Raw genomic sequence first — 22,769 nt, 5'->3', positions numbered from 1 at the left:
GTACTTTGGAGTTCCATATATCTATCTGTAATCAACACACGATTTCCACACCCAGTAAACTGATTGTCCTCTTGGTGATTGTTGTCATAGATATAGATGAATATAATGTATTGACTTACAATGTCCATAGTATTTCTTACCAGAGGTATCTGGAGACATTATTTTCACTAGTTTCCAACCGAAAACAGCCTTGCAGTTATTGGTAAATTATTCACAAATATATAGTCTATTTCTTAAGCATTGAGAAGTGAGAGAAGTACAGGGGAGGAGGTGGGGAAAGAGACTTCCCCTGGTTTACACTTTCTTTGCACTTCCCTGTTCCCCTTTTATGTACAGATGTTTTCTCACCTCTGGAATTGTCATCCTTTCTTCACTCACTTGCCATGCAGCATAGAGAAATATTGCTGTCAAATTGCCAGTGTTTCTATGTTGTCCTGTGTTTTTCAGACTGGATTTGTGGTAAAAATTTTGCAAGTTCACTGTCTGCAGTGGCTTTTAACATACAATTCTTTGAAGTATCTCAAAGTAGCGGTACATCCCTGCTTTTGTTCAGGGTGTTTTCAACCCAAGGCTTACATTATCTTCTTGTAGGAATGGATTTAGACACTAGGAGAGGATATATAGTTTAATTATTATCCTTCCTTGCTCATGTTAGTGAGATCAGCAGGGCACCATCCTTTGCAGCTTAACTTGGAAGCTAAGACAAGGTGGATTTATCCTTCTAGAAACAATAATCCATGATGCTTTAAGGCAGACTGGATTTTTCTTGGTATTACTCCATTTCTCCCTCTTAAAAACAACAATCACACACACATTGTTTTGTGAAGAAATAAAAGTAGTATTTACTTACACAGTCTAGGTCTTGAAGCAGCAGTTACAGAAGCAAAATGAAGGCAGGTTTAGAACTACTAAGTTACAAAAGTACAAAAATATAAGTTTCAAAAATGGTGTCTGAGCTGCCTAGACAGGAAGGAAGTATGTAGTATTACAGCTTCCTGCCAAGGCAGACAAAGGAAGTGATCTCACAGAATTTTCTCTAGCAAATATTACAAGAAAGCTCTAAACATGTCAAGTGGAGGAACAAAAACAGGAATAGAAACTGACATTGGGGCAATCTGAGAAAATATTCAAGGGGTAATTAAGAGGCTATTCATCACTCATTCCTCAACTGGAAACAACAGGAAGCCAGGCTAGGCTTTTATTGGTTGCTAGATATATTTGCTGAATTAAACTTACTTTGCAGCAAGCATTATGAAAGCGTCTTGGCCATGAGAAAGGGCACTGCCACATCTTAAAGCCACAAATGAAAGCATTTCCTCAGCCTATCTAGTGGCTCTAGTGTGGACCCAGCCTCTTACACCACACCCACCTGTTTTCTCCTACACAAATACTTAGCCCCCCCCCCAACACATAGCTACTAGCTTCTGATTAGCCAGCAAACAGAAGAGAAGAAACTGTTCTAATGGATACTACCAGCAGAAGAGGAGACTGGCCCTCTCTTCTCTATTCTGGTAGTGTTCGGTTAGAAAGGCTCTCGTTGGATTCTACCAGTAGAGAGAAGAGAAGACAGCATTGATCACTGGTACTTTCACAAAGAGCATGGTCCATGTAGAGGCAAAGCCACACAGACCCTCATCCTCTGGATTACTATTTTGGTAACCTTAATGATTCAAAACAATCATTGGTTGCTAGAAGAGAAACAAACAAACAAAACCTGGACATATCTTTTTCATAGCTTTTAGGTATGAAGTCCTCACAGATTTCATGGTATCTTAGAAAAATAGGCCTTGATATTAAGTCAGGGGGGAAGCTGTTTTCTTATCTCATCGCCTTTGTCCATAATATTTGGAACAACTTTGAAGAAACAGAAGGAAGAAAGGCATCAAAGGAAGCCACACATTCATATGAAAGAACAATCCATAAATGTTGTCTTATTCCAACATATATCCATGCCCACAAAGTCCCTGCCTCAATTTTTACCAACATCTTCATGCTTTCTAAAAGGGTTTTAGGTCTTGTTGGGGTCCGTCTGCATGTATTAAAATTTGGTACTATTAGGTTTCATCTGGAAGCAATCCTGATGATTTCCACAAGAAGAGCCATGGAGCTGTGAGATGGGGGCCATTATTTCAGTAGCCAGAACTATGCAAAGACATGGGATGATCAGAGCCACTAATCAGGAGCTCAGTCCCTTTTGATTCAGCATTATGTATGCTGCCTTCATACTTTTCATCCATGGTATACTCCTCTTGGAGCTCCTGTTCCATGTGTCTTAGGATAGCCTTGGACAGGAAGTGCTTGTCATTTTCTTCTGAATCTGGGAAAACAAAACCAGTTGTGACTGCACTGCTCTTTTCATAGGAAAATGTGAAGCCCTGCAGCTAACTGCTAGAAGAGCACTCTCAGTTGCATCAAGACAGATAGCTGTGTTATCTTTTCAAGTCTATCTATTAGTACCCTGATTTGATTTGATTTTGCCTCAGAAACTTTAGGTAGAGTGTGTAGTAAAGATCTATGTATCAACAGCACCATCCTGGTGGAGCTGCAGCTCTTGAATTGCCAACTACACCAACAATCATTCCCAGGAACTGCATAGATCTCTAAGGTGGATCTATAGCATGATGAAGATCTCACAATATGCTTGCAGGAAGCCAGAGTACAGAACTCGCATGTTAGAAAAGCCTCATTAACTCTGCAGCAGGTGGTCTCAAAATTTTGTCACAGCAAGCAATCCCTAATCCAGAAAACAATGATGTTGACTTCCGTCTGTGTGTTTCAAGTGCCATCTTTTCCACTCCTTTACAAAGTTAAAAACCAAAGTGCTAGAATGGTACATTATATTCATGCTTAATTTTTAACTGCCACTGACCCCTTGTTGGAGGATATCCAACAAGGGGTCTTCCTTTCTAAGAGGTTTTTCTATCTTGCCCAAACACTGTACAGTGGTGCCCCGCAAGACGAATGCCTCGCAAGACGGAAAACCCGCTAGACGAAAGGGTTTTCCGTTTTGGAGGTGCTTCGCAGGACGAATTTCTCTATGGGCTTGCTTCGCAAGACGAAAATGTATTGCGATTCCTGAGGGTTTTTTTCCGCTCCCCACCCCCTTTTTCTAAGGCACTAAGCTGCTAATAGCCTTTTAGCAGCTAATCCGCTAATCCCTTAAGCCTTTAATAGCCGCTAATAGCCGCTAAACCGCTAATAGTGCTAATCCGCTAATCCGCTAATGGGCTTGCTTCGCAAGACGAAAAAACCGCAAGACGAAAAGACTCGCGGAACGGATTCTTTTCGTCTTGCGAGGCACCACTGTATAGGTTATTTCTTATCACATGGTTGAGAAATCCCTTGTGCACTTTCGTTTTGTCATAATATAGGTAAGCCTGCCATCCTTCCACTTAGTTTTTCTTGGAAATCACTAACAGATTCTCCTCATGCAGCTCTGTGCCACTTCAGGTTACATTTCCTTTCTTATCCAATTATTTTCTTTAGTTGTCAAGTCTTTTTTTCAGGTTTCTCTAGTTCCCCCCCCCTTCAGTCTCGACCTGGGTCTTTGTTTCCAGGGGTGCTGCCACTACTTGAGTCACGTCCAGGGCTTTCTGTCACGGAAGGAGTTTGGGCCCCTTGCGCTCGGTTTCTACCCTCTCCGGCCCCCTTCCAAATTGTCAGGGGTTTGGTAGGGAGACCAGGCAGCACTGTGGGGTGCTGTTAGAGGCTCTGGTTTATCTCCAGAGCTTTTGGGGAGGTGTGGAGCCCACGCTTTACTCCTCTCTCCCTCTGCAGTAGCCTGATCTCGCTCAGAGCAAGCGTAACGAGCTGTGATCTCTTTGTGTGGTAGACCGGAAGTCTGAGTTTTTGATATATGTTATCTCATAAAAAAAGATGTCTTGTTCTTATTAAGAGAAATTCAAAAGGCAAAAATGAAATATGCCAGAATATACAGCTGAATATTTAAAAAACCTTTCATCACATACAGTAGGTACATTCAAGGGGGGGGGGGGGTAAAGATAAAAGACCCCTGGATGGTTAAGTCCAGTCAAAGGCGACTATGGGGTTGTGGCACTCATCTCACTTTTCAGGCCGAGGGAGCCACCGTTTGTCTACAGACAGCTTTCCGGATCATGTGGCCAGCATGACTAAATCACTTCTGGTGCGACGGAACACCATGACGGAAGCCAGAGCGCACAGAAACGCAGTTTACCTTCCTGCTGCAGCAGTACCTATTTATCTACTTGCAGTGGTGTGCTTTCAAACTGCTAGGTTGGTAGGAGCTGGGACAGAGCAATGGGAGCTCATCTCGTCACAGGGATTCGAACCACCGACCTTCTGATCAGCAAGCCCAAGAGGCTCAGTGGTTTAGACCACAATGCCACCCGCTCCCTAGATTCACAGAAAGCAGTATCACTGAGTAGTGATTTCAGCACTGTTTATGACTCACTGAGTAACTGCTCTAAGGGAATGTACATTTATTTGCGAAAGTATTCATGTATCTCAGTAAAGCACAAGATTGTATGAAAATGTATCTATGTGGTACACAAAATCTTAATTAAAACCAAAACCAAATAACAAATCCCACTCCAATATCAAAGGTAGAAACTATACATTCTCTTTATAGAAAGTGTGCTTTCTCACTCAATAATCATAATTTTGATTACAAAAATGTTTTGCAGAATTCAGCTGAGAAAACAAAGGTGAATCCATTCTGTGTGCAAGCCATCCCCACACATCTTCCTTAGCAGGTGAGGCAAGACAGAGGGAGTTCAACTGGCTACAGATACCCAGGACAAAGATCTCATGGCCGTAGTTCACTAAAAACATCAATTAGATTAAGATGCTTTCCAATGTGCTAAATCTTTATGTGCATCTGTATTCCTATAGCCTTGCTGCTGCACATTAAACTCTCTGGATCTCGGCAGAAATCCAGCCTGAGATGAGAAGAGAATAATAAATCTATGACCTTCTAAAACCACAGGCAGAAGACATAAGAACAGAGAGGAAGCTCTTTCTGAGTTCCCAAAGCACACGGAGATCAGGTCTTTTCTGGTGTAGAAAGAAAGGCTCTACCTGCCACAGGATCTCTTCCTGGAACTAAGCTTGTAGCCTCCTCCTTGCCCCCACCACTCCAATAGCCAGACTGTCATCCCATTTCTTACCATCATATACAATGAGCCGGTAGCAGCCATAACAGTATTTAGATCTCTGTAAGATTTCTTCCAGTGCTCTGCAGAAAAGCTTGGCTTGTTCCAAACGGTCTTGACAGCTGAAGGCAGCACTTTCATCTTGGGACATGGCAAAGAGGGACCGCAGAGGAGTGGCATACTCCATAACACAAAAATGTTTCTAGAGGAATGGGGAGAAGGGCAATCCTAGTGTTATCAGGGTGGCATTTAGACTATTGCTTGAGGAATTGCTGGTTGCTTTCACATCAGCACTAACATTCTCAGAAGGGTTACTTCATAATCTGTAAAAAGGTAAAGGACCGCTGATGGTTAGGTCCAGTCGCGGACGACTCTGGGGTTGCGGCGCTCATCTTGCTCTATAGGCCAAGGGAGCCGGCGTTTGTCCACAGACAGCTTCCGGGTCATGTGGCCAGCATGACTAAGCTGCTTCTGGCGAACCAGAGCAATGCACGGAAATGCTGTTTACCTTCCCGCCGGAGCGCTACCTATTGATCTACTTGTACTTTGACGTGCTCTCGAACTGCTAGGTTGGCAGGAGCAGGGATCGAGCAACGGGAGCTCACCCCGTCGTGGGGATTCGAACCACTGCCCTTCTGATCAGCAAGCCCTAGGCTCAGTGGTTTAGACCACAGTGCCACCCATGTCCCTTCATAATCTGTACCAGAACCTAAAAACCTGCATAGGAGGTGAAGATGCCTTGGTCAACCTTCACTGGAAGATAACTATAGGGAATGTGATCACGTCAGTTCTCCTAGACTTCTTTGTAGTTTTTGATACTAGCAACTATGCTTTGCTTCTGAACTGATTAGTGGGCTTGAGAGTGAGGACTCTATTTGGGGAATCCCACTCCTATCTGACTAGATGTCTCCAGAAGGTGGTGCTGGAGGCTAGAAGTGATGTCTAGAGAGAATTATTCTGAGGGATTCATGAAAAGTTTCATCTTGTCTCCCATGTTATTTATAATCTGCATATAACTAATGGCAGAAGTTGTTGAGTTTCAGGCAAATTCCTATTTAAAATATGATAAATTCAACACCTATTGTCACTCTAAGACTTTTTTAAATACAGAAGCATACCTCTTTGTTTTCACCCAGTATCCCATAGATACTATTTTTGTAGCTTCTTTTTTTAATGCCAGCAACATCCATGTTCAATTCTGGGAGATTCTTTATGAAGTGAATATGATTGTCAACAGTCTGCAGGTCATCACACACATCGCAGCTCAGGGGGATCAATATGTGCAATTTCCAGGTCTTCTCGCAATTCAGCAAATGGCTGTTGCTTCGGTTGAACTCTCTAATCCGATCTTTGAGGCCTTCAAAACAAAACCGCATTAAGGAAAGACAGCTGGATGGAGACAGTAAGATTACATTAGAAGCTCCTCACTTTCTCTATAGCCAGGGATGGGAATCTGCAGAGCATCTGCACACATGGAATGGAATTCTGTACTGTTTATCAGATTCTCCAACTTTTGGCTACAAAGCCAAAAATGGGAGACTCTGACAGATGGTACAGAATTCCTACACTGATGTGAATGGGAAAACACAAGTATGCAGAAGTTCCTTGTATGAGTTCTATCTGCCTGAGCATATACTCATGACCAGTGCTTTTTTTCTTTAAAAAATGTTTAGGGGTACTCTGATTTCCCTACTCATATTGAAATACTGCCCCTCAATGAGGCCAAACCTAAGATTCACAAAATGTTTAGGGGTATGCGTACCCCCAGAAAAAAGCACTGCTCAAGACACTGCACTCTACAGAAAACAGGCATTTTCTGCTGTTGCCTCTGTCCTGTGGACCACTCTTCCCTCTGCCCTATGCGAAGCAACAACCACCTTCTTGTCTTCTTCTTCCCTTCCCCCCTAAGATTGCGCCATGTTTCATGTGTTTGGAGTCCTCTGAATTTCTGTTTTTAAATAAATAAATAAAGCATGTGTATTGCACTGATTATCTGCAAAAGGCTTCAGTGCTTTTGGAATGAAGCTTCTGCGCTCTGTATGACTACATGCCCTTTCTTCCGAACCACATATCACTTTTCCAAAATACAATGATGCACACCATTTACCCACATCTGTCTTTATATTCCACTCTTCTTTGTGTACCAGAGGGGAGCCCCAGCTGGTGAAGTAACTTGATCCCAGGGACAAAGCACTCCTGTAACTGCTGAGTGATTTTATTCTGCTGAACCTTTTGGCATTTTGTTCTATTTTTTGCTCTTGCATCGGATCAGAACAGGATATTGTATGGAGATTTGGAAATATAATAACTGCTGCCTTAGACTTAGTAGCTAATGTAACTAACTGCTTTTGTGGTGGGAATCCACCACAATACCAAAATAAATAATAAAAATTCATGATATAATCTACTAGTGTATACATGTTGAATCTGAATTTCTTTGGTGCAGAATTCTGGACATTATAATTCATTTTATATCACTGGCTAATGGAGAAGATCACTCACAATGGATACTCACCAGGCAAAATGAATTTTAAATACCCAACGTAATAAGACCAGGCAAGTCCTTGTGCTACATTGCAGTTGTTTCTCTCATACATTTCAGAAATCTCGGCAGCTGATGGATGCTGCAGATGGAAAGGAGAAAGCTGTAATCATATGTTACCACGTGCAAAGCACAGCTTTCATCCCACCTCAATTGACTTCTGTTATAAAGCTCAGGGGGAAGCAGAACCCAGATCTGGGACAGCAACTTGCTGCACAAGTATGAGGCATGATAAGATGCAGCAGGCCATACAAATACATGCTAAAAGGCCATTTCCCAACATTCTGCCACTCTAGTCACGTGACTACTCACTTGTAGAGTGGACTCATATTGAGATGGACCACCTTTAAGGTTTGGAGGCCTTGCAAAGATTGACAGGCTAAGACTTGCACCTAGGACAGGGCCCACCTATTATAGGCTTCCTGAGAAGTGTAACTTGATTCATTTATTTAGATACATTTAATACAGCTTTCCCACAAAGCTCAAAGCAGCTTACAGGAAACAGCAGGGAATAAACTATTAAATGAATTAAAAGATTGCTTAATGACCCATGACTGCTACCTTAAGGTCAAAGACAAAGTTTAAAAGTTGGCAGAAGCACACAATGATCAGGTTCCGACACACTGGACGTCCAGATTCTTTGAGGAGATGCAGGTAGGCTACTCCACACAGCAGGAGAAAGAGGAAAGAACGTTTGCGTAGCTCTAGGCAAGCATTCAGGGCCCTTAAGTAGCTGCCATGGTACCTATGGGAGAGAAACTGATGAGGTGATATAATGTGACGGAACACCACAAAGCGCCCTCCTTCCTGAGACCTTCCTGAGTGCAGCAAATCCCACCCACTCTTCCTTCCTGCCCAGTGCTCCTTTTGCTCGAGATTCAAATTGCTGCCTGGTGCCTGAGCGAACTGCTGCAGCTTGCAGGGGTCAGCTGCCTGGCACTGTGGGTGCAGGAGGAGAAATGCCTCACCACACAAATCTGGAGTGCAGCTGCTGCCTTCTAACACTCCCTCTCTGCCCTGTGTCTGCCCTGCCTGACTTACTCTTGAAAGGCTGCCTCCTCTCCTGCCGCTGCTGCAGCTGGAAAGAGCCAGAGCGAGGGAGGGAGGGAGGGAGGGAGGGAGCAGCCGTAGCAAGCAGCTCAGGCACCTGGGGCAGGCATGAGGCGGGGTGAGCTGGAGCAGGGTGCGCTGCTGGAACTGTCCCTGAACAGGACGCAGTGTGCTTGGCTGGCCCAGCGCTGTCCACAAAAGCAGCGCAGGGCCAGGGCCTGAACCACCCATGTTCCTGCAGGGCACCTTGCAGCTGGCGGCTGAGAAGGCGGTGGGCAGATGTCAGCCCATGCTGCTTTCGCCTGCAGGTGCCCAATCCACCGCATCACTCCCAGGAGAGACCCGAGGCTCGGATGCGCTGCAGGCGGGGTAGTTGCACCCCTTCCAGCTGCCCTCAGGCAGCCGGAGGCTGGGGAACGCAGCCACCCAGCACACTGGGAGCTGAGCCCTGGGCCATGCTGATTTGGGGCTGAGCTTCTCATGTAGACTGGAAGGTGAACAATAGGCTTGGTTACCTATATCCTCCCAAGGTATGGGAAGTGGACATAGCTAAGCCTGGCAAGACAGCTTACTCTATGGCTTTAACCCCTTCATTAAGCATGTTGGTTATATGAGGCTGGTAATCCCACACCATAGTCTACTAGGTATCCAAGTTCTCATGGGTCTGATATGGGTCAAACTACCAGAGAGAAAATACTTTAGCGTGAGAAGGCAGGATTCACCTTCGGAGTACCATCAGGGCAATGAGTACTTCCACTTGCACAACTGGGCTCTCCCTCCTTCCCTGGGCCGCCTGGTGCCTCTAAAATCAGGAGTACCCCCAAACAAGCACACAAGGGGGGAGAGGAGGAATCTGGTTAGCTGCAACACTTGGGGGCGAGGCCAAATTCAGCATCCTAAAACTAAAAACAATATATGTCTCACTATCCATCCTCTTATATATCCAGCTTCCCCCCACCTTTCTTCCTTATCAGATCTTTGCTGCTACCAAGCAAGGACCAAGCCTCATTGGGTGAGTCTTCACCTCAAGGCTTATCATGCCTCCATTTCTCTTTTCTCTGTCCTGCTACTGCCAATCAGCTGGCTTTTGGTGTCCTTGAACAACAACTGTCATCCCCACACCATCATGCAAACATCCATCAGTGTGTCCCATTATTTCAGCAGCTTTATCACCTGGATGTCACATGACGCAGCTCTTCTGCGAAGTTGCAGGCCCCCTGACACAGCGCTCCAACCTGCAGGGCTGTGAAATGGATGACAATGCAATGGAAGACAAGGTCTAGGCTCTGCTCAGTGAGGCACAGGAAACAGACACAGAGGGCAAGGAAGAGGTAGCTCACATGCCGAGCTCGATTTCCCCGAGGTCTGGGGATAAGAGAGGCAGATATGTCGCTAGGTTGTTCCTCCTTGTAAGGCATCACACCTGCAACACATACAAAAGCACAAATTGGCCTTCTTATCAAGTGGATGCTCAGCAGACAGCTCCCATCTCTAGCTCCTCAAAGTGAGATAACCAAGTCAATCTTGAACTGGGCACCACAGTTCAAAAAGGACACTGACAAACTGGAACGTGTCCAGAGGAGGGCAACCAAAATGGTCAAAGGCCTGGAAACGATGCCTTATGATGAACGACTAAGGGAGCTGGGCATGTTTAGCCTGGAGAAGAGGAGGTTAAGGGGTGATATGATAGCCATGTTTAAATATATAAAAGGATGTCACATAGAGGAGGGAGAAAGGTTGTTTTCTGCTGCTCGAGAGAAGCGGACACGGAGCAATGTATCCAAACTACAAGAAAGAAGATTCCACCTAAACATTAGGAAGAACTTCCTGACAGTAAGAGCTGTTTGACAGTGGAATTTGCTGCCAAGGAGTGTGGTGGAGTCTCCTTCTTTGGAGGTCTTTAAGCAGAGGCTTGACAACCATATGTCAGGAGTGCTCTGATGGTGTTTCCTGCTTGGCAGGGGGTTGGACTCGATGGCCCTTGTGGTCTATTCCAACTCTATGATTCTATGATTCTATTCTATGATTCTAAATCCTCAGACAATAGCCTAGAGCAGTGTGCCGGGGCACCCTGGGGTGCCTTGAATGATGGTCAGGGGTGCTGTGGGCAACACTGGCCTCTGTCCCTCTTTCCTTGCCTCCCTTCTCTGGGGCCCTCTCACTTCTCTTCCTCCCAAAGGCTTGCACGACTGTTTGCTGCAGCAGCTGCCCTGGCTACAAGCTCAGCAGCTGAATGGTGCCTCTGGGGCTGGCCAGGGGGTGCTTCCCAGGCCCCTGTGGGGCAGTGTGAGGAGGCACCTTTCTTTGGGGCAGGGGGAGCAGCTCAGAGACCAGGAGCAGCAGCTGCGGCTGCCCATAGGACTCCCAAGGAGAGGGGAGAGGAGGCTGAAGGACCCACAAGGGAGGGTCTTTGAAAAAAGGTGAGAGGCTGCCAGCTCTGCAGGCAAGGGGTGACGTAACTGGGCCCCTGAGCCCTGCAGGGGTGCCACAGACAGAATGTAGTTAGTCAAGGGAGCCGTGGACCCAAAAAGGTTAAAAACCTCTGGCCAAGAGATTCTGAGCCAGAAATATGTTCCTCAAACGCTGGAGTAACACTCAGTGGAAGAATCACAAGTCGTTCCCCTTCCCTTTCTTAACAATGCAGCAGGGCTAGGAGGGCAATAATGGGCTAGCCAGTTCCCATCTGCTCTTGGGGTTGGTTCCCTTCATCCTGCTGTCTTTTCCCCAGCTCTGCTTCTTAGTTCCTTATCCTTTTGAAACCCTCCTGCTCCCCCTTATTAGGGACAGCTGAAACCGCCACCAGAAGTACTGCATAAAGTGGCCTTCAGGTGTGAATCTAATGTTGAATTTGAAGGTCCAATAGAATTTACTTATAAGTGTATGGCATAGGCAAGATTTGGGAGATCATAGGTAACCCCCCCCTCCCACGAGGACATTATGGGAGGCCAGCTTTTGTTTGGGGGACCGGCTTCCGCTGGGTGGTGGTGGTGGTGGCAGAACTTCAGTTAACTGAGTATTTTCAATGCCACACTTTTAATATTTTGTGGGGGAAGTACCCTTCAGTACCCCCACAAAGCAGCACTTTTTTCCACTGATGTTTTGGGTATATCTGTTGTTTTCTCCCTGCCCCACCTCAGCTCATTTGGCATAGAATTTGGTATCTGTTTTCCTTGATAAGGCTTTCCCCTTATGTAGGGCCTTGCTCTGATGCTGAGTTGGTAGATTGCCTGCTGTGGATTGATGGACGTATGGTTGGAGATGGCTTGCTATAAATGTGCATTTTGCTACATTTTAATTGTTCTGATTATATTTTACTTTTTTTGTTGTTTTACTGTTTCTGTAGCCTGCCCTGGGATCATGTAATTTAAGAATGCAATATAAGTGCAATAAATATTATGATGACATTAATAAACAAGTGTGATTGCCTCTAACAGTAAAGTCTCACCCCAAATGACTGTTTTGTTTGAATGATTCATTGACTTGAAAGCAGAGGTTCTGTATGTTCTATTGTTACCCAAGGAATTGTTAATAAAAGCATAATTAAAAATAAAATACAATAAAGTGCCACCAGAAAAGCAAATAGATAAATAAATAAATAAATGTGATAATAAGTTTGTTTGTTTTTGTTTGTTTGTTTAAAACTATACACTGCTTGATTGTAAAAGAGTCAAAGCAGTTTACAAAAGTTAAAACATTGAAACCAGAAATATTCACAGCCCTACTTTAAAACATACAAAAGTTAAAATACTAAAATAGATTAAAATCACCTCAATTTCTAAGCATCTGGATAGGTTGGTCTAAACAGGAATGTTTTTAGCATAATAATAATAATCCATAGTAATAATCCATAATAACAACAATAATACAGTAATGACTTGCCTCCTGCACTGCTATTTCATTCACACAGCAGACTTTCACTTTCACACTGGAACTTTCCTCTCTTCTGCAGCCCCCACCCCCACCTCAAAATCTGCTCTAGGGGGGTGGGGGATCCTCCAGAGCAGATTTGGGGAACATAGATGATGAGGAAAAGAGGCAGAAGTCCTGCTGCACAAGCAGAAATCCATCCCTGCAGCATCTGATACAACTGAATAATATTGATGGCATTGGCCTTCCTCCAAACTCAGCTACTCCTAAGTAGAGCCCCTCACAAATAACTCGTCCAGGTTGCCATTTCAGCAGCAAGTTCACTGGCAGCCTCCCTGTAAGCAGCTCTGCTTGAAAGGCTGGCCTCCATCAGCCCATGCTTCTAGGCTGGAACCTGAAAGCAGCTTTTGGTTTCATCAGTTTCACTCAGGAGAAATATTCAGCTCATTTTGCAGCCCAGAACCAACACCAGCAAATAATCAGTAGCCATTCTCCTCTGCCCAGAAGAGGTGGGAACTCCATTCAGCCACACTCACCAGTCTGTTGAAGCACTTGTGAGGAGGGTCTCAATCCTGATGTTTCAGTCTGCTTCTCTTCTGCGGCTGTGGGTGGTTACTGGGCTTTGTTTTTTTACAAAATTGCAGCTTAGGCAATTTGAGGTAGAAAAAGAGCTCTGATTCATCAGCTGAGAAACGTACAAATCAGTAAGAAGACACAAAAATGAGGAAGGGTGGGGTTTGTTGTAATGAATAATTTTATTTGAAGGAAATGGTTTCGATGATAATGAAAGTAAAACTAGCAAATGGAACCTATCCAATCCCAGTGCCTCATCATAAGAACTCCTGAAATGAGAGGTCTAGCTAACTGCATTGTGCTCCCTCATCACTCCTCAAAAAGACTAGATGTACTAGCTAGGGAACAAAGATTCCCCCATAGGGAGCTGTACAACACAGCAAGGCCTGTTCAGTACACCCTACACTGTGCTCATTTATTTATTTATTTATTTAAATAATTTTTATTAAGTTTTCAAGAAAAAGGTAAAGGTAAAGGACCCCTGACTGTTAAGTCTAGTCGCAGACGACTGTGGGGTTACGGCACTCATCTTGCTTTACTGGCCGAGGGAGCCGATGTTTGTCCACAGACAGTTTTTCTGGGTCATGTGGCCAGCATGACTAAGCTGCTTCTGATGCAACCAGAGCAGTGCATGGAAACGCCGTTTACCTTCCCACTGGAGCGGTACCTATTTATCTACTTGCAATTTTTTGGCGTGCTTTCGAACTGCTAGGTTGGCAGGAGTTGGGACTGAGCAACGGGAGCTCACCCTGTCACAGGGATTCGAACCACTGACCTTTTGATCAAGCAACCCAAGGCTCAGTTGTTTAGACCACAGTGCCACCTGCGTCCCTACAAGGTTTCAATATAACCATTCAAATCAGTTTTCCACTTTTACATTAATCAAAAATTATTTACTCTGTTGAATTTATCTTAGTGCTGCTAGCATTTTCAGCTGTATACAGTACAGCTATTTTCCATATATTCAATAAATGTTTACTACTCTTCTTTAAATATATGTTCTTCTTGTTCTCTTATTCTATGTGTTAAATCCGCAAGTTCTGCATATCCTGTCAACTTAAGTTGTCAATCCTCTTTTGTTGGAAGGATTGCATATTTATGCATGCAACAATTACGGCCTGTGTTTTGTTAGCCCCAAAATGGAAACGGAGCGAGGTCCCAACACCCTGTGCTCTTTGAGACCTGCAGGACAGAGTAGGGAAGCACAGCTGCAGCCCTCCCACCTGGAAGGCCAGCCTGCCATCTTGGAGTGCCTAGAACTGTAAAGCAGGGTTCCCTTGGGAAAATACTTTGGTGTCAATAGAGTCATAAGTTACATTCTACCTCACCATGAGTTCTCCAGTATACTTAGTGCAGAAACCAACTGCTATTGACTATTTCATAGCTATTTTTTAAAATGTTTATTCCATTGATAGGCCAACTTTAAAGTAGTAAAAAAGAAATTCTGAGGCAGGTATATGTTGCCTAGGTTACATGTACACGATGCATGTAAAGCACATTGAAAGCAGAGTATTTCCCCAAAGAATCCTGGGAAGTGGTTTGTTAAAGGAGCTGAAAATTGTAGCTCTGTGAGGGGTAAACTATAGTTCTAGGATTCTTTGGGTGCTTTCAATGTACAGTGTGGACTCACGTCTAGTCCTCTCTCCTTCTCAGCTTCTGGGGAAGTTAACCCACCCGTCATGGCAAGGGATCCCAGGGTGGGTTACAACAACTCAATTTGAAAATAATGTCCATCGGTACAATAATTTAAAAATAACATCTGTCAGCACAGTAATATAAGAACCTATAAAGGCACAATGAGACTACCTTTTCAAACTACTAAAACCATTACATCTCACCTCTTAGAATCAACAGCTAGCCTCATACAAATGCCTGAGCAAATATACATGTTTTGATTGGTGCTGGAATGTAGAGAGAAAGTGTCACCTGTACCTCAGAAGGAAGGTATTGTGTGAGAGGCCATTCTGTCACGGAAACAAGTATTTTCATTTGTTGGTCTTTGATCCCCTGCCCATCAATTTAATTGAGTGAATGTCAAATCTAGTTTATGGAAAGAGTGTGAGAGAAAAAGATATCTCTGCCCGCATCATTCAGAAATAACTCTGTTATGCCGCCTGGTTTCTGTTGAACTAGTACAGAAACCTCCAGTCTCAAATCCATATAAGATAACTACACAATCCAGCATTTTGTAGATTTATATTGTTACTCTCATTATAATCTTATTTTCTTATATATGCTTAGTTTCCTGTTTATTGTTTGTTTACTATTCAATAAATATATTTATTGCAAAATATATTCTTTCATGAGCCAGCTCAGTTGGGGCTCAGCCTGCTGAGTTGAGACCGCTATAAAGCTCCCAAAAGTGGTGTTCTGGGGGGAGGACCAGAGAGGTACTTGGGCTTGTTCAGCTCAGGCATGTAGCCTGCCAGCCTGGCATAGAACACTATTTTAAAGGGTTGTTTTCTCTCTGCCCCACTGCTGATCAGGGTTTGGATCTGGTGTAACTTTACACCAGCTTAATTTACATGGGCTTGGGCTTACTTTATACCAACCTCTTGGACACAGGATTGCTCTGTGTGTGTGGTATTCTTGACTGGTGTGACAATATATTTTTTTTAAAGAATTTTTTTTTATTAACCGACCAATCACATCAAATCAAACCAAATTACATAAATTCCAAATTACACAGCCGAATTTTAAATTTTTGTTGGGGGTACCCATATTTCAATTTCCGAAGGGGATCCAATCAACTTCTTACTTCTTGCTGCTGTTTTAATGTCCACAAATCTAACCTTATGATGTTCACAGTACTATCCAGTCCTTATTGTTTTTCCACATCTCTTGTTGTTATTTTCATATATTTTTCCTTTCTCTTTGTGACCTCTGATAGTCTCCGCAAGCTGGTTAGAACAGTTTGTAATCCTGCGTGGATATTTTTTTTTTTATCCAGTAGCCATATCCAGACGTTTTCCATATAACATCACTTCCATACATCAAAACAGTCTTAGCGTCATTAATCTTCACCAATCTGCCTCCTTTCTCAAACCTCTGAGGAGATTCACCAGAAATGCAGTCTGACAAGTCCGTTCCTCCTCCCGGCTATAAATCCTTTGGCAAGATGGCGACTCCGAATTAATTGCTGCGCCATTCCAAAAGCCCTTCTTGCTTCTCGATCTCCATAAAGCATACTTTTGGTTAAAGTTTATCTCCACACAGACCTTAATCATCCTGCTTGGGTCAGTTCAACCGACGATTCTAATGAGGAGGGGTTCTTGTAAATCACATAGAAGGAAAGTAAAAAAGGTTCCCCCCCCATTCAGTCCCGTTGTCAACATACCCAGCCTTTGGTGCATCTTCATCGTAAAATATTCCTGTTTCTCCATCCCGATGTCTTCTTTCGCAGAGGTCATTTAAATTAGCAGACTTCACTCCCCTTCTTCACTTGAAATATGTGCATTTGCTGCAGCTAGTGCGTGATCAGAGACAGCGTCCAGGAGAGCCGAGGTCCACACGGGGGCATTCTGCCTAGGGCCCTCACCCCCTTCTTTCGAATTAGGGGGTGATTTATGGGCACAGCAGGCAAGGGCAGTGTTCCCCATTTCCTTGGGGCAACAAGGGAGGCTGCCTACTCCCATAACAGCCTCTTAATTACCCCGTGTGGGTCGGAGAGGTGGTATTGTCGGCCATCTTCCAATGCGCCCCTAGTGGCCCCCGACAATATAATTGAATAAAATATTTGGTACTGCTCAGTCTCATTCTTCTGCAGTAATAAGTCTCACCTTACAGAGTTTTTGCAAAGCTTACAAGAAGAGAACTTCAAGTGTTATAGAAATGTGTTGTTTCTGTCATCTGCATAGTTTTGCAAGTTTACCCTTGCTTTTCTTCTTTCCACGATAAAACCCATGACTAATTTCTGTAGATGCTGTATGGATTGAGCAACTAACAAAATGTAGAGAACCAAAATAGGGCTTTAGAACACAATCTCACTTTTTGCACGGAAGCAACATGCTGACCACATGCTGACCACATGCTGACAAGGAAAGATTCGGTTCCTTAAACTGGTTTAGATCAAACTTAATCTGTTCATTCATGTCAAGTTGTGTTAGTGCAGGTTCCATTCTTGGGCAATGTCAAGGGTAGCACTCCCAAGATTCTGAGCCCCCACAAACCTCCAAAGTCTTTCTCCTATCACCAACAGTCATTATCAATATTGTTGCATGCCATCCCAATCTCTGAGCAGTGTGAAATGCCAAAGGTTTCCGGCACTTACCCACGGTTCATGTTTCCTTTTGGAATGAGGCACAATGGAGACTGTGGGGTCTTTATGATATATGGCTTACTTACAATATATACATCCTGACACTATGATGGAGGCATCCACGACATTAAGACCCCAAGAGGGTCTGCTCCTCCCATAGCCACAGTCATGGGTGTAGCCAGGATTTATGGGGGGGGCATTATTTTTGGGAGGGCATAACTGAGTTATCTGTGATGCAATTGGTCAGTTAGTTAAGTATTTTTATTTGCTGGATTTAGAGGGGGCAGCTGTCCTGCTGTCCCCTGGCTAGGCCCATGGTCACAGCCTTGGATTCAAACAAAAATCAAGCCCCCCCCCCAGGCTTCTGCTTGCTTCCTCTCCAGTTTCTAACTTACACACCCACCCACCCTCAACTCTGGCATTTTGTCTTTCTAACTTCCAGTGGGTGGAGGAAGGGGTCCCATCCCTTTGCCATCCCACACAAATCCACTTCCTTTGCTCCCCTTAATAGCCCATCATCTCACCTAGGAGCTAGTTTGGCGATTCCAAGAATTAGAAGGGGGCACAGGCATTCAGACTAACCACATTACCCAAAAACTAACACTACCTTTCTTCTAACTGAGTGGCTCCTAGACGCTTCTGCCCATCTCATCTGATTAGCCAATCAAAATAATCATTACCAGTAGGTCCCACTTCTGCCTCCAGCATCTCTCTTCCATAGAAGTGGCCTTGTTGGGGCGGTGGATTATTTTGCTCATTCCCCTCGTGTTTTCTCTTTGTAAGAACGCAATTACAGTGGTGCCTCTGGTTACGAACTTAATTCTGAAGCTGAAACCGTTCTTATCCTGAGGCGCACTTTTGCTTATGGGGCCTCTGGCGTGCAATTTCCATTCGCATCCTGGGGCAAAGTTCACAACCAGGAGCACCAGGAGGTTACCGGAGCTCATAACCTGAAGCATTCATAACCAGAGGTACCACTGTATACAAAAAGGGGTTGAATGCAGTATTCTCTATAGAACACAATTCAAAACTGCATTCAAAAAAACATGGTAAAGTCTTGGCTTGTTTATTTGCAGGTGTGGGGTGCGCTACTTCACGACTTCCCCTGGCTCTGTCACAAGTTCCCCAGACTTATAACTTGTTTCGATTCTTCTTCACAAGCAGTTGTCTCTAACAATTACACACACATACACACACACACATTTCTATCTCATCTTGTTATGAGTTGCATGTATTTAAATGCTTAAATAAAGTTCAAAATACCTTAAAGTGTTCATTTGTTCTATCTTTATCCTGTCCCTTTCCGGCTCACAGCTTCAATAATGGCTTTTGTAATTCTACAAATGAAATCGCATACTGTTTAAACTACCATGAAGCTTTCCAAAAGTATAATCATATATTTCCATTGAATAATTGCACATATAAAACTTTCCAAATTGACAGTGAACTATGCTCTTCGTGGGGAGTTTCCTGCAATCAGGGAAGCTTCTAGACGAAAACAACCATGGGTGGTCTCTTACATTTAAATTACAAGCTAAGGGTGATTAACTCCTCACATTCTAAACATTGATTCTTTACAGAAACGGTGATAGATCAAATTCAGTGTTGAGACCTGTAGGTTCTAAAGTTTTAAATTGAGAAACAAAATGAGTTTCTATCTGCATAAGGCATTTCTAAATGTTCTCTTTCCTGTAAGGATATTCTATATATTTATGCAACACCTTGAATTTAAAGTCTGGCTTCCCTCCAAGCCAAGATAAAGTTTAGAACTTTCTGACAGTAAGAGCTGTTCAACTGTGGAATGGACTCCCTCAGCAGATGGTGGACTCTTATTCCTTGGAAGTTTTTTAACAGAGGTTGGATGGCCATCTCTCATGGATGCTTTAGTTGAGATTCCTGCATTGCAGGGGGTGGGACTGGATGACACACATGGTCCCAACTCCACAGTTCTATGATTCTATAAGGAGGTGGGGGAGGGGTGGGATCCCAGCCACCTAATGTAAATCAGTCAGCCCACACTAAGTCAATCAGAACTATGCATTCTCCCTGTGGGTGTTCATCTTTCATCTTGCTCCTGTTCCTCACCCTCCATTATTTCCCAGATCTTTTCTTCATCTTCAAGGGTGTGTTCTGTCTCAAACCACCATGATCCTGGGTCCATGCTATCTCCATTTGCCTCCTGCCTAGAAGCCTCCTGGGGTAGAGGTCTCCACCACTCCACCTCATCTGGCCAGTCCCTGACAATGCCCTTCCTATAGAGCAGGGATGAGAACCTGTGGTCATCCAATTGTTTGACTGTAACTTCCTTCAGCTTCAGGAAGAATAGCCAATGATCAGGGAAGAGGGGAATTGGAATCAGTGGAGCACCAGATTTATATAGAGCTTATATCAAAAAATGGTGCTCCCCACCAGGTTTGGGTTATTTCCACAATATTACAGTGCTCTCTTTTTATTAAAAAACAAGAACACCAGCTCGTCCAGCTTGGCACAGACTTCTAGGATTAACATATAAAAACCTATAAAATAGATCATGTCTTTCCAAAGGTCTCCAATGTGTTCTTTTTCCCTATGGCTCTTTGGCCTGTTTGACTATCACGTCCTCCTACACTTTCATTGCCTACTCCTTTGGTGTGTGCTTTCTTTCAACAGCTGAGGCAGATCTACCCAACTGTTAAAATTTTAAAGATACTGAAGGAGATCACTTAGCCCCCCTTCAACTATTGCTGCCTTTCTCTATGGTGATATATAGCTGAAAATGAAAAAGCAGTGTCTGAGCAGAACAACCTTTTCTTAGTTTATACTGCCATCTCATGGATTTTGAGAAAATGTGTATATAATTCCAAAGTACGTAAATTAAATTAAAATGGCTGCAGCTGCCACTGTGGGCACAACACTTTGCTTCATAGGGCAGATATCAGCACCCCAATGTCCACTCCTTCTTCCAGATAGGCAGTCCGGTGCCTTGACCCTGAAAGGCCAAGATGGGCAGATGAGAGAAAAACAGTACAACCACCCAGCAAAGTTAAAAACAAAGCAAAACCCCAAACCCTTGGGCCAGCAGTACTGCTGCAGAGCAGTGGGGTGAACTGGCATGGGCCCTTCAGAAAGTACCTTGCCTGCCCCTCCTTAACGTAGCAGTGCCTCTGAAGGTAATGAACTTGAAAGAGGTGAAGAAGAAGATGAACAACTGTGCAGGAGCAAAGGTCGGGTGTCAGAAGTATAGCAAGTAGGTGGCCTGCAAGGAGGAACAGCAGCCTTTGTGTAAGGCAATTACAGCTGGGTTTCAGCGCTTATATCACTCATGTTGACCATTGCAGAAAGGCAGGTTTCTCCTTCATGTGCATCATATAGCTCTGGTCACCATGGAATAACTCATCCTCAGTTGGTCAATTCAGGTGCCCCTGGAACAATCTAATCTATAGCTGGCCTTGTCTAGACTGCAGCTATCTAAGGTGCTTGAAGATCTTTGTAAGTGTATCTATGGCTGTTCTCAATTCCCCAGGGCTACCAAGAGCCAATTTGCAGGTATTACATGCCCTTTCTCATTTAGCAGAAGTAGTCTGCAGTGGCCAGAATTCAGAATTCCTAGAGGATTAACACTGGCTTCTGTAGCCTTTGCTTTAGAAGCAACAGGACACATTTAGTAAAGATATGTGTAGCCCATCAATACAACCTGTGACACCTGAAGCTCTAACCTGCCAAACTATGCAGTACCTGTTGACCACAGGGACATTTTGCCTTCCCTCCACAAATGTCCACCTTAGAACCCGTTTCAGGAGAGTATTATTTATTATTAATTTTTACCATGGAATTAGATCCCTGATGGCTTACAGAGAGACACCCACTCCTTCTAACACTATCACTGTCAGGCATTCAGTGCTGCACAGTGGAGGCTAGGACAGTTGGGTTAAGCCCAGACTGTTTGGAGCAGGTGCCCAACTTACCCATTCAGGCTAGAACCAGAAGAACATTACCGTCACAAACTTGCAAAGGAGGGAATGACTGGAAACCTGTATTAGGGATTCTAGGAATACTCAGCCTTGCAGCCAGTCACTAAAGGAGGATGTCATGATGATGTATTATTGGATATGAATGTCTCTGACATTTTAAGCTGCCATACCACTGCTTGGCTTCATACAGTGCTGAAAGCACCTCTATATTCTTTCCTCATTAAATATTCTATTATTAATTCTATTATTATTAATATACAGTGGTACTTCGGTTTATGAACTTAATCCGTTCCGGAAGTCTGTTCTTAAACCAAAAGCATTCTTAAACCGAGGCACACTTTCCCTAATGAGGCCTCCCGCTGCTGGTGCCCTTCCACCGTTCAGATTCCATTCTTAGACCGAGGTAAAGTTCTCAAACTGGGACACTATTTCCGGTTTTGCGGAGTTTGTAAACTGAATTGTTCTTAAACCGGACTGTTCTTAAACTGAGGTACCACTGTACAACCCTTTATCAAAAGATCTTAGGGAGGTATACAACATTAAAAACATTTTATGGAGCATAATAATAAAAACATAAAACAAAGTAATAGACAACAAAATAATAAAAAATAATAACAACAGTCCCCCTACCATTAGCCCAAAATGCTCACCAGTCTCGAGTCCTTTGTGTATAGGTCAATGATTACTAAGCCTGGTTGATAGCCAATATGTATCTGCTTTAGATGCCATCTTTGCATCAAGGAATCTATGTTATACCATACTAATAAAGTACTCTTAGAGCACCTCTGATTCTGACATTCCAAGATTGAGCATCTATCTCTCAGAGCTTGAGAGAATTATCTACCAGGTCTACCTGTGTTGCTTCTAACTGAACATACAATGAAAACATAAAATGAGCCATGCAGGATTAGACCAAACGCTTGTCTAGCTTAGCGTCCTATTTTCTATAGTGGCCAACAGTGGGGCTATTGTGTTCATACAACATAACTGGTGTTCAACTTCAGAGGCATATCAGCTCTGATAATGAAAGTACCAGTAACGCTGCTTGTGCCAGTGCAATGTCAACTACCTTAACTAGATCCTAGGATGCAGCAACCTATGAAACACATTCATGAGGATTTTTTATTTAGCTTTTTAAAAACTGTCTCGCTCTCAAGAGTCCTTTACTTCCAGGTACTTTTTTTTCAGGAACTGCTCTCACTCCAAAGAAAAGGTTCTATGGATTGCAGTGCTATATCACAGAACTGTAGAGCTGGAAGGGACCAGCCTTTCTCAACCTTGGGTCCCCAGATGTTTTTGGCCTACAACTCCCATCATCCCTGACCTCTGGTCCTGTGAGCTAGGGATCATGGGAGTTGTAGGCCAAAAACATCTGGGGACCCAAGGCTGAGAAAGGC

At 43.8% G+C, this 22,769-nt stretch overlaps 1 protein-coding gene across 4 annotated transcripts; it reads right to left on the bottom strand.

The window, feature by feature from the left end:
- Window positions 1-817: 817 nt before the first annotated feature.
- STING1 (stimulator of interferon response cGAMP interactor 1) lies at window positions 818-22,152 on the bottom strand. Of its 4 annotated transcripts, XM_083448782.1 has the most exons (9): window positions 22,023-22,152; window positions 18,686-18,759; window positions 13,128-13,276; window positions 9,898-10,147; window positions 8,236-8,419; window positions 7,648-7,756; window positions 6,251-6,489; window positions 5,148-5,334; window positions 818-2,317 (listed from the first exon to the last, which is right to left on the bottom strand). In XM_083448782.1, the coding sequence occupies exons 4-9, from the start codon at window positions 10,140-10,142 to the stop codon at window positions 2,130-2,132; spliced, it is 1,152 nt and encodes a 383-aa protein (XP_083304908.1). In that variant the 5' UTR covers window positions 10,143-10,147; window positions 13,128-13,276; window positions 18,686-18,759; window positions 22,023-22,152; the 3' UTR covers window positions 818-2,129. The 4 variants fall into 4 exon arrangements, with proteins under 4 accessions (XP_083304908.1, XP_083304910.1, XP_083304909.1 ...); XM_083448784.1 differs by lacking the exon at window positions 13,128-13,276; XM_083448783.1 differs by lacking the exons at window positions 13,128-13,276; window positions 22,023-22,152 and having other exon boundaries at window positions 18,686-19,550.
- Window positions 22,153-22,769: the final 617 nt, after the last annotated feature.

The sequence above is a fragment of the Podarcis tiliguerta genome, assembly GCF_965153285.1.
Source record: "Podarcis tiliguerta genome assembly, chromosome: 7".
Lineage (NCBI taxonomy): Eukaryota > Metazoa > Chordata > Lepidosauria > Squamata > Lacertidae > Podarcis > Podarcis tiliguerta.
The sequence above is the reverse complement of the archived record's forward strand: the minus strand, read 5'-3'. Positions and strand labels throughout refer to the sequence as shown.

Bases quoted from the DNA above. Each gene is read 5' to 3' on its own strand.
- STING1 (XM_083448781.1), bottom strand. From the start codon at position 18,130: ATGCTGGAGGCAGAAGTGGGACCTACTG. The intron at 10,148-18,102 runs GTAATGATTATT...TATGTGTTGCAG, and splicing joins GGCAGAAGTGGGACCTACTG to GTGTGATGCCTTACAAGGAG. The intron at 5,335-6,250 runs GTATGCTTCTGT...CCATTCCTCTAG, and splicing joins TACTGGGTGAAAACAAAGAG to AAACATTTTTGTGTTATGGA.